This window comes from Alosa sapidissima, chromosome 7 (assembly GCF_018492685.1).
Source record: "Alosa sapidissima isolate fAloSap1 chromosome 7, fAloSap1.pri, whole genome shotgun sequence".
Taxonomy (NCBI): domain Eukaryota; kingdom Metazoa; phylum Chordata; class Actinopteri; order Clupeiformes; family Clupeidae; genus Alosa; species Alosa sapidissima.
The window spans coordinates 14,899,158-14,911,214 of record NC_055963.1 but is presented as its reverse complement, the minus strand read 5'-3'; the positions used below and the strand labels follow the sequence as shown (position 1 = coordinate 14,911,214).

Sequence of the window (12,057 nt, the reverse complement as noted above, 5' to 3'; positions counted from 1 at the left end):
TTACACTGGGAAGGGGATCATCTTGGAACTATTTATTTTTGGGTGCAATTATCTGCTCAAAACCTTTCTATAATTTACCCTCTCCCTGGAGAAGAGCGTTTGATGTTTCTCCCCCACCCATTTCATTGGTGTGTGTGTGTGTGTGTGAAGCCTTAACCAGGAGAGCAGAGAAAAGCCCACTCTGCACAGCGTGGTCTCTCTGGGGCTGCGTTTGAGCTTGGGCGGGAGCAGCTTTGCTGTCCCATTCAGAGCGTTTGACGGGCACAATGCACAACCTGCTCTTTAGTCCACAGCAGAAAAGAGAACGAAACATAAGCGAGGGCCTTAAAAGTCCCAGAGCGATTCTCTTCTGTTTTCTTCAGAGTCCTCCCACACACACACACACACACACACACACACACACACACACACACACACACACACACACACACACACACACACATCCCTTTTTGATTCCGATTAAAGTTGCAACCTCTCACCCTCCTCATGCCCTCATCCTGTTATGCTCCACATTCTCCCTCATCTTCTCCATCTCTCCCCCCCTCTCTCTCTATCTCTCTCTCTCTCCACATATTTCCCCATCCATCCATCTCCCCCCCCTCTCCATGTCTCTCCATCTCTCTCTCCCTCCATCTCTCCCCCCTTCCTTTCTCTCCATCTCTCCCTCCCTACATATCTCCATATATCTCCCTCCCTCCATCTCTCCCCCCTTTCTTTCTCTCTCCATCACTCCCTCCATCTCTCCATATCTCTCTCTCTCCCTCCCTCCATCTCTCAATCACTCCCTCCCTAAATCTCTCCATATCTCTCCCTCCATCCCTCCCTCCATCTCTACTTCTCTCCCTCCCTCCATCTCTCCATATCTCTCCCTTCTTCCATCTCTCCCCCTCTCCCTCCCTCCCTCCCTCCCTCATTCTCTCCCTCCATCTCTCCTTTTCCCCTCCTGTCTCTGTGTGCAGTGTGGTGGTGAGCACAGAGGAGTGGCGCTATCTAAAGCAGATGACCAAGACCTCCACACCGCTGGAGCAGGACATGTTCAAGCTGAACGAAAAGACCCGCGCCCTGCAGGTGTACCTGCGCCCCAAAGAGGCCGTCCACATCCCCCTCAAGTACCAGACCTTTGTGTCAACACACACCCTACCCCCACAGGTAAGCCATCAACACCTGCCTCCTCAGGTAAACTATGAACACCTGTCGCCACAGGTAAACCATGAACATATGGTTATCTACAGGAACACTGTAAAGCAGGACCCCCCCCCCCCCCCGACACACACACCCACACACGCACACACACACACACACTTCTCTTCTCTCTGTGCTGTAGGGACTGGGCCCTATGAGAGGTGACCAGACTCATCACACGTTTCAGAGGCTGCAGCCCAGTGCCGTCAGCAGGAAATCCATTAAGGTAGGAACCTGCACACCTGAACACCTGCACATCCCCCTCTCATGTCTTTTTTTCAGCTGCATGTGCTTAAACTTCAACGTTTGACACATGCTCAATCAGATTGGTTGATGCAGGTACCAAAGAGAATCATCTGATCTGTATGTTGGTGTGTGTGTGTAGTGGACCATCTCCAGCAGGGCTATGTTAGGGGGTAAACTGTCTGCACCGTTTTAAAGTACAACCTCCAAAGGAAGGAAGTGATGTAATATAGTTGGACATCTGAATGCTGCATGCACTATGGCTTTGCATTGAACGATGTGTCTTATGGGTCTGTGTTGTTGCACCACTCTTTGTGGTGTGTGTTGTAGCTGGGGGCTAAATGCACTCTCAGCGTGGCCATTCAAGGGAAGGCCAGATGGCTGGAGAGCAGCCTCTATGGGGGCGATCCGTCAGCACTGTGTGTGTGTGTGTGTGTGTGTGTGTGTGTGTGTCCGTCTGCACTGTCCTCTAATGGAGCGCACTCACCAAACACAACACTGCACTTCCCCTGCTCCTCGGGGGAATTAAAGACTTTACTCACACACGCCGGGCACACACTCACACACTCTTTTCAAACGCCGGCCACGGTGGCACACGGTCCCTCGCTTCAGTGGAGGGACTTCTTTCTCATTTCTTTCAACTCTGGAGAACTTTTATGAGTCTTAGCTGTCATAGCTCAGCTGAAATGCCTGAGCCCGAGACTTTGTGCTTTTGATCAATGCAGAACGCCCTATGCACAGGAGCTGTCTGCCTGGTCTGTCGTCTGGATGGGGAGTTCAGTCTGCCTAGTTAACAGAGCAGAGAGATGGTGCCCGGTGACATCAGGATAAATGGAGTAAAAAAAACAAGGCTGTGTCATACTGTATATAAGATTGGGAATCTTTTGAGGATTTTTCCTTAATGTTAAAACTGCTAATACTTTCAAAATGGTGTTGGTGGCTTAACTGACACTTCAAAAAATCCAAAAAAAAATAAAAAATCAAAAGCCAAAAGTTTTTCTCAGTGTCCCTGGCACAGTTCTTGACATTTCTATTAACAGTAAGTGTATTTATTTAAGTATTTAAGTAAGTGTATTATAAGTGAAACAATTCCTGAAAACAACTAGGCTTGAAATCAGACCGATCTAAGAACGCATTGAATTTTGCTCTGGCAGATCCGGCTGAAAACTCTCCTATTGAAAGTGATTTCCAAAGCACTTCAAACTTGGTGTTGTCATCATACCAATCTGATCAGAAATACAGCCATGCCAAGACATGACCAACTTAAATACCATCCATTGAGTTCAGTCACTGATTTGCTATTGCAGATGTTCGTCATGAAAATACATTTACTGTAGATATGTTTCGTGTAGGGCATCTCAAATGTCACTATGTCTTAATGAATAATTGGGATAAAACAAATGGAGACAGCAGTTGTGGACAGTAGGGTTGAATGGACAGCAGTTGTGGACAGTAGAGTTGAATGGGCAGCAGGGTTGAATAGACATTAGATTAGTCAGTCCATTAGTTGATATTTAATCAGTCTATCACTCAACCCTGTAATGCTTATTTGTTTTTGTGATTGTACAGTGGCAATCAGTACAGTTAAAACTAAACAGATTTTGTTATTCATGTAAATATTGCTACAATACACCTAGCATATCAAAACATTCATGTTGGAGCCACCACTGTTGCACACCAGTGCTGCCTGTAATGGCCATTTTGGAGCTCCAGAGGCGAGGTATTTCAGCTGGCTAACTTAGATATTCAACTTGGCACAGGAACGAGGAACTGGTGGCACAGGAAAGGGGAGCTGAAATCTGCATTGCGATTCAGTCTTTGGCTGAATCTCAGTGCCCCCCCCCTAAGGTCTAAGCCCTGATCTCTCAAAGATTTAACTGACATCCGTTGATAAATGATTGAGTTTGACAGGCTGCATAAGTCTGCATAAATGACAACTTACGGAGGGCACAGAAAGGGTGTGAGCGAGCCCTCATGCACTTCACAAGTTCACAGTGGAACAGCCCTACGCGCTCATAAAGTTAGTATAGTGGGAACGCACATCAGAGTTTGTGAGTATGTGAGGGGGGACATCGAGATTCAGCCTTAGATTCCAATTATAGGAAGTGGTTTGAGATTTCGTATGGAAGATTCCAGTTATAGGAAGTGGTTTGAGATTTGGTTTGGTAGATTCCAGTTATAGGAATCAGTTCTGGATTCGGTCAGGTAGATTCCAGTTCTGATTGGCTGTGGCTGTATGGCTAATTTAGTTGTTGCTAGGCTTCTGATTGGCTGTGGCTCCCTCAGGTGCACTTCCAGGGTCAGGATGAGAAGCCAGTGGCCATCTGCCAGGTGAGGGTGGAGCTGACTCCTCACGGTGTCGATCAGACCTTCCGCTTCTCCCATCCAGAGGGCACCTTCCTGAAGAAAGCCATCCGCCTGCCGCCCTGGACACCCGCCCCAGGTGAGTGTGCTGTCTGGGAACCTTCACATACACACCTTTTGGACATACTGAAGCTAGCTTCTGCTGAAGCTAGGCCTACACACTATGGACCTGACACTGTTCTAGCTGTAGGCCTACACACTATAGACCTGACACTGTTCTAGCTGTAGGCCTACACACTATGGACCTGACACTGTTCTAGCTGTAGGCCTACACACTATGCACCTAAGACTGTTCTAGCTGTAGGCCTACACACTATGCACCTGAGACTGTTCTAGCTGTAGGCCTACACACTATAGACCTGAGACTGTTCTAGATGTAGGCCTACATACACACTATGGACCCAAGACTGTTCTAGCTGTAGGCCTACACACTATGGACCCAAGACTGTTCTAGCTGTAGGCCTACACACTATGGACCTGAGACTGTTCTAGATGTAGGCCTACATACACACTATGGACCCAAGACTGTTCTAGCTGTAGGCCTACACACGATGGACCTGACTGTTCTAGCTGTAGGCCTACATACACACTATGCTGTTCTAGCTGTAGGGTAGGTTAACTCAACGTGCTGATGATGATGCTGAACTCTAATATCTCTGCTTTTTCTCCTCCACAGAGGAAGCTCCTGTTCTCCATGTGCGCTGCACGGACCCCAATGTCATCTGTGACACCAGAGCAGTGGTGAGTGCCCTCCTGTTGCTCAGGGTCCAGGACAGGGCAGAGCACACTCACACACACACACACACAGATCAGATACACACGGATCAGACACGCCCCCCCCCCCCCCCCCCCCCCCCCCCACACACACACACACACACACACACACACACACACACACAGACACACACACACAGACAGATAAGACACACACATACATAATATGTGACCACACACACACAGATTTGGCATGTATGTGAAATTATTGAACAATTGCACAAAACTTGAATTTCCCCTGGGGATCAATAAAGTATCTATCTATCTATCTATCAAAGTATGTTTATCATGCAAATCTATCTCATCCTTTCCGGGAGCTTCATTCATCTGTGTTTTGACAGTTACATTTGTGTGTGTGTGTGTGTGTGTGTGTGTGTGTGTGTGTGTGTGTGCGTGTGCGTGCGTGCGTGTTGTCTCAGGCCCCAGGGGAGCCCCAGGATGTGTATGTGAAGGTGGCCGGCTGTCCAAGTCCTCAAATAAAGAAGTTCTTTATCACTGTGTTCACGTGAGTCTCGTCCTGTGTCTGCCCACTTTCTGTTGTAGGCACTCTACAGTCAGTCAATTATATGCTTTTGAAATGAATGATAAACATAATATCACACCAAAGATATACACACGCTCATTCAGATATGCACTATATGGACAAAAGTATTAGGACCCCTGGCCATTACACCACCTGTAACTTTTATGATATATTCTAAGTGTATAGCCATAGTATAGCTATAACAGCTTCCACTCTTCTGGGAACCATCCACAAGCTGTTGGAGTGTATCTGTGGGATTTATTTCATCCAGAAGGGCATTTGTGAGGTCAGACACTAATGTTCACGGCCTGGCTCGCGATCTCTGTTAGTTCATCTCAAAGGTGTTTGATGGGGTTGAAGGCTCTTTGCAGGCCAGTCAATGGGGTGATATGCAGATGCATACACAATGCAGTGATATGACTTTGAAGTAAAGGCATCTTCTAAGAATGATGGTTTCGAACGGTCTTTTAAGATACCGTTGACACTACGGTATGATGTTAGCACTCAGCAAGAACTAGTTTTTGTAAGCTAGCAGGCTAATTTTAGAAAGTTAACACATAAATCACACCAATCACTATCAATGGTTACAACAACAGTGTGATCACACTGTTTGTTTCTGGGAATAAAATGTCAACAAATTACATTTCAATACAATCAGCAGCTGAGGAATTTCGTCCACCAACTTGGTTTATTTTTCACATGTGTTTGAGAGTTGCAGCATAGATTTGTGGGTAATAGGTAACATGGAAGATACATCAAAGATGCCCTCAAAAACAACCATTACGGGGGGTAGTTTAAAGGTATTTCAGAATGCAGGAAAAGAAAGCTCAATCAGTTTGGAATGGCACTTGTTGCCTTGCTCCCTGTTAGGTATCTGATGAGACAGTAGTGGAACAGAGCCATCTTCTTGTACACCAGGGGTGTCAAACTCATATTAGGCAGTGGGGCCGAATTTGTTGGAATGAGACCTTCGTGGAGGCCATCATTGTCATGGTCATTATCCTTTCTCTGCACTGGCATCAGAGTGGTGTTTGATGATATACTCCTTTACTACACCCATTTAAGAGCAAACAAGTACCCTACAAATCATCTACTGCTGTCATATCCTGCTCTTGAAACAACCTACTTCAATGTCAGTTTTTAGCCCCTTCTTTCCTGAGGATGGTTTGTAGTGCTAGGTTTAATCAATTTATCACAGAAATTGCTCATTAAAAATTGTTGAAGACAGCTGGATGTGAATATCTTTTCTTTCTAATTTCCCCTTCCTATCCAAAACATCATGGGGGTCTTATGAAACCTGCTGGCGGGCATGATCTGGCCCCCGGGCCTTACAGTATGTTTGACCCTCCTGTTCGACACCAAACTCACCTGACCATGTCTTTAACCTTTAAAGGTGTGGGTTTTTGAACATTCTAACATAAGATTCCTTTCCGCAACAATTCAAGGCTCTAAAATTCTTTAGAACGTTAATTTTCCAACATTCCTGTCACATCAGTGTGACAGTACACCTTTAAGGGTTATGGGCCTTGCTTTCTGCACCCTATGACAGTACCATGCTTGAATTCACTGAGCTGTTAAGGACAACACATTCTTTCAATAATGTTTGTGAATACAGACTGCATGACTAGGTGTTTGATTTTATATACCTGTGTCAATAGGTCTGAATGAAACACATGAATTCATTGATTAAGCGGTTATCCCAATACTTTTGTCCATATAGTGTTAATATTGACATATTAACACTATCATACACACAAATGCTACTTAATTTTAAATAGCAATCAAAAACGTGCACTTTTTTGTTAAGCGTCATCCTCGGATTGATGTAGGGCTGCCATTTAAGGCAGTGATTAATTCACAGAATTGTTTTGAATTGTATTGTTGATTATCTTCACCTTTGACCACAGTGACCGCTGGCTTCTAGCCCCAGCTCAAATCTGGCAAGTGTATGTCCACTTCCTTCAGCGCTTGGACATAAGTTGCGTGACTGGCCAGCTCACCTGTCAATCACTGGTACTGAGGGGCACCCAGGCTATGAGGAAGGTGAAGTGTCACGTGTCCCACCCTCTGGAGTTACAGGTATGCCGCCGTCTACTGTAGAGAAACTGCAGTTAAGGTTAGCCGTCTGCTCCGGAGGGGGCTAGCTGTCTGTTAGCCATCTGCTGCGTTTAGGGCTAGTCGTCTGCTGCAGAGGGGGTTGTTGGCTGTTTGCTGCAAAGGGGGCTAACTGTCTGTTAGCCATATTCTGCCGTGGAGGTTAACTGTCTGTCAGCCATTTGCTGCTGTGGGGCTTAACTGTCTGTTAACTGTCTGTTGCAGTTGGGACTAGCCGCTTGTTAGCTGTTTGCTGCAAAGGGGGCTAGCCATCTTTTAACCATTTGCTGCAGTGGAGGTTAACTGTCTGCTGCAGTTGGGACTAGCCGCCTGCTGTCCTCTGCGAGTGTAGAGGTCCATCCAGTGCAGTGACGCAGAGGTGTGTGTCTCCAGGTGGACCCGTGTGAGGTGTTTGTGCTGCCCCCGCGGGCCGTGCAGGACGTGCAGCTGAGGGTGCGCTGCCACAGGACGGGCTCCAAGTTCGTTCAGCTCAGTGTGGTGGATGTGGAGCAGCAGCAGCTGGTGGAGTACTGGCTGATCTGCATCACCGCACACCCCCCCGTCATCTCCAAGGTAGCATCACCATAAACACACACACACACACACACACACACACATACACTCAGACACATAACTCACACATACAGTTCCTTTGTGTCTACAAGAGAGAGATCGAGTATTCAGGAGTGTGTGTGTGTGTGTGTGGTGTGTTGTGCGTGAAAAGAGAGCTTTAATCATCTCAAGTCCCACTCTTGCCTGTGTGTTACCGTGAGACAGTGGCTATCCTGAGCCGTAGCAGAGTGCCGCAGCAGGAGAGAGAAGAGAGGAGAGGAGAAAAGAATCCAAAGACAGAATAGGAGAGGAGAAAATAACAAGAGAGATGAAAGGAGAGGGTCGAGGAGTGAAAGCATGGAGAGGGGGGATAAGAGAGGTGTGGAGAGGACAGGATGGGGGGGAAAAGCATGCAGAGAGAGAATATGAGAGGTGTGGAGAAGAGAGGAGAGCAGAGGATGAGGGGAGAACATGGGGACCAGGAAGAGGGGGGTAGGAGGACCAGAGAAAAAAGGAAAAAGATATTATGTCTGTGCTTTCTCTCTCACACTTTCTCTCTTTTTCTTTCTTTTTTTTCTTTCTTTTTCTCTCTTTCTTTCTCTCTCACTTTCTCTTTCTTTTTTCTTTCTCTCTCACTCACTTTCTCTCTCTTTCTCTCTCTCTCTTTTTCCCCTCTCTGAGCGGTGACCCTGGGTTCTGTATTTCGTAGTATTTCTAAGGGCCAATCTCAATTCTCTATTTTACCCCTTCCCCTTCCCCCCTTCCCCTTAGTTTTGCACATGCACGTGAGACGAAGGTCTATCTCAATTCTCATTTCGATCGAGGGGATCGATAAGGGCAAGGGGCAGATAACCCTTAAAACCAAGCAAAATCGGGCAATACCCAATATACCGCTCACATCGGAAAAACAAGCACACCGAGAGATTCATTGACATGAAATGTTGGCTGAAATGTTGGCATTAATAAGGATTATAAAATTAAAATGGTAATTGTCCATGTCTGATATAGTCTACCCCGCGAATTGGCAGCATACCATGTCAAAAATGTAAAGTCCAACCCAACAGCAGCTAAATTCGCTGAACTTTTTTACCGCTCGTCTGATATTAATGCTGCATAGGCCTACTTGCTGCCGACTCCTCGCATAGGCTATTACAGGTAGCGATTGCTTCTGATGTCAAGTAACGACCAACCAAGGAGTTGTGGGATGTTTACATAGCAAACTGCATGTTTATTTTGTCCCCCATCCCTGTTTCATTCACCCGAACCAGGAGGTAGGCTGTGAACGAACATAGGCACGTTCTTCTGTTGTTGACATAATTCCTGAATGGTTTTATTCCGAGCTGAAAAAGCAATGATAGCCTATTTGACAGAAGAACAGGTTGCTAGTGACAAAATATTAGTTCAGTGTGGTACGATCTCTGTAAATTACGTTAATTCAACTGTTTCAATCATCCCGCTCTCCCTTATGGTTGGCTAGTGGTATCTCATTTCCATGGGGAATATTCTTCACCCCTTTGTCTTGCCAAGTGCTAGGGGTAAGATGAAGGGATAGGGGAAGGGGAAGGGCTAAAACAGAGAATTGAGATTGGCCCTAAGCCTCTGTTTTTACTGATGCACAAGGAGCTGAACACACAGACAACTACAACATATGTGTTTGTGTGTGTGTGTGTGTGTGTGTGTGTGTGTGTGTGTGTGTGTGTGCGTGTATGGGGGGGGGGGTTTATGTGTGTGTTTGCACTTCTATAAGTTTATAAGTGTTTCCGTTTGCATTTGATCTTGTGTGGGTGTGCTTGTGAGCGCGCTTTTGTGGTGCTGATTTATAGAAGCCAACAGCAGACGCCCAGGAAGGTGTTTGTCAGTCTGTGCACGTCCCACACGGTGTTTGTTTTGTTTCTCAGGCCTTTGAAATCTGCCTGGCGGTGGGCGGAGGACGAGGCAGCACCAAGAAGATCACGTTCACCACCCGTACCCCAACACGCGCACCTTCCACCTGCTCTCTGACCGCACCGACCTGCTGCAGTTTAAAGAGGACACCTTTCAGGTGAGCCCGGAAGGTCATGACCTCTCCTGCTGTCTGCTCCACCCACACCAGCTGCTTCCTATAGTCTCCCAGACCAGACCTGTAGTAGTGAAGTACAGTATAGGGTTATAGAAGTGTGAGTGTGTGTTATGGAGATGAATGTGTGTTATAAAGGTGTGTGCATGGGTAGGTGTGTTATAGAAGTGGGGGTGGTGTGTGTGTGTTATAGAGGCTTGTGGAGCTGGGCAGTAGGTTGCAGCGTAAAATTAATGTGTGTGTGTGTGTTGTGTCTGAGAAAGAGACAGATAGTGTGTGTGTTATAGAGGCTCGCGGGGGTAGGTTGCAGTATAAAATGTGTGTGTGTGTGTTCTGAGAAAGCGATAGGTTTCAGTGTAAGGTGTGAGTGTGTGTTGTGGGGCTGAGCAGTAGGTTCCTGTTGTGTGTGTTGGTATTAGAGGACAGTGGAGGCGTTGGACTGAGAGGCTGTTTGCTTCTCACTGGATTGACTATAATGGCTACCTGAAATCTACGAGTCAATGTAGTGGATTTATTCAGTAATCTCCTGAAAAGCCCAGATGTATTGATTTGCCAGAGTTATTTTTTGTGTTGCTCCAGCTGCTTTATGATGACATGGGGGCTGCTGGTGGGGAAAGCAACCCTATTCACATCTCTGACAGCCAGGCTCACAAATCCCACAGGAGCAGCCGTATAATTGAACCAAAGGCAACCGGAGAAGTGGAATTAGCCCCCTCTCCTCTCCTCTCATCTCTTCTCTTCTCCTCTCCTCTCCTCAACTCTCTTCTCTTCTCCTCTTCTCTCCTCTCTCTCCTCTCCTCTCCTCTCCTCTCCTCTCTTCTCCTCTCCTCAACTCTCTTCTCTTCTCTTCTCCTCTCCTCTCCTCTCCTCTCCTCTCCTCTCCTCTCCTCTACTCAACTCTCCTCCTGAGGCAGGGGGGCTGCTTTGTGTGGGACTCCGGTGACTATATGCACCCTACAGCAGCTGGCTTAGCCCTCTCTGCCACATCTGGCAGGGGTAATTCTCACCTTAACTGCCCCATCCAGAGGTCAACTGCACTGCACAACATCAATTGAGGGTCAGTGGGGGGGGGGGGGGGGGGGGGGGGGGGGGGGGGGGGGGTTGGAGGTTGGGGGACAGGGGTAGAGATGAGGGAGAGGGGTGAAAATGAAGGAAAGGTGGGGGTAAATCATGTGGTGGTCTCGTGCAGGTTGACGGAGGTCAGACGTACTCCATTGGCCTGCGTTTCGCCCCAAGCCAAAGCCCCGGCCAAGAAGAGATTCTCATCTACGTCAACAACCAGGAGGAGCTCAATGAGGAGACCTTCTGCGTCAAGGTCATCTACAGATGATCTGTGTAGGGAGACCTGCTGTGTCAAGGTTATCTGCAGATGACCTTTGAAGGAGCACTATCATGAGGCACTTTATCAGGGCTCTTTCATGATGACCCCAGCCAGATATAACAAAGGAACTCAGCTTCATTCAATAGATATTGTTTATGTTTTTCTAATTATGTCTGAATGCTTTTGTATCTGCTTTTAAGACCCAATAAAGGCTTTAGACAAAATGAAGAAGAGAGAGTGGTTATGTGTCCCGTGAGAATTCTTTATGAGGATGGCGTTAGTAACCCAGTGGTCCTGTAATTTCAGCTGGATAAGTAAGGGCATTGGTGATTGGGGGCACATCACATCTTGACAGGGAATGCCGTCATTCTGATGACTTCCAGCCAGGTCCGAGATCCACACCAAGTATCTTTTAAGCAGGGTCTGAGACCCAGTACCTTTTAAAGGCATTCTATGTAAGCTGTTTACTTAATATAACAGCTTCAACGTCATTTTTATGGTAAATTAACTTAATAGTGAGAAATGAGCACACCTTTGTGATAAACCTATCATATGGCATGCTCTCATTGCTGCAAAGTATATAATGACTGCTGTCAATAGCAACATTGTTTTGTGCTTCTGATTAATGTCTTTCTTATCATTCCGCAAGCAGTCTGTTCACTTTTTGCAGTGGAATTTCATTGAAAGTAATTAAGAAATTCAGCAAGTAAGCCGTTGCCACGCAACACCTTAAACTGTCAAGTCCTTTTTCTGTGGAAAACTATTTGTTTTCTCAGCGGAAGCCACAAAACAGTAGCAAAATTATTTTAAAAGACCCATTGTGTGAAGTTTCTTTTCTCGTTTTGGCAAGTAGCCGTATAATAAGCAGGGTAATGTATTGTTATCGGATATACGCGCGTCGGGGTCCTGTTCGCCCATCGGGACTTATTTTCCGATAATGACTGGCCA

General features: G+C 46.6%; 1 protein-coding gene across 1 annotated transcript in view; it reads left to right on the top strand.

Annotated features, from left to right (window-relative positions):
• Window positions 1-11,344, top strand: part of nphp4 (nephronophthisis 4) — a 97,505-nt gene extending 86,161 nt beyond the window's left edge. Inside the window, 10 exon segments of the mRNA XM_042098550.1 lie at window positions 960-1,149; window positions 1,325-1,408; window positions 3,712-3,868; window positions 4,466-4,530; window positions 4,983-5,068; window positions 6,994-7,165; window positions 7,574-7,753; window positions 9,631-9,691; window positions 9,694-9,773; window positions 10,978-11,344. Of these exon segments, the coding sequence (XP_041954484.1) occupies window positions 960-1,149; window positions 1,325-1,408; window positions 3,712-3,868; window positions 4,466-4,530; window positions 4,983-5,068; window positions 6,994-7,165; window positions 7,574-7,753; window positions 9,631-9,691; window positions 9,694-9,773; window positions 10,978-11,118 (1,216 nt within the window). The 3' untranslated portion in view covers window positions 11,119-11,344.
• The last annotated feature ends 713 nt before the right edge of the window (window positions 11,345-12,057 follow it).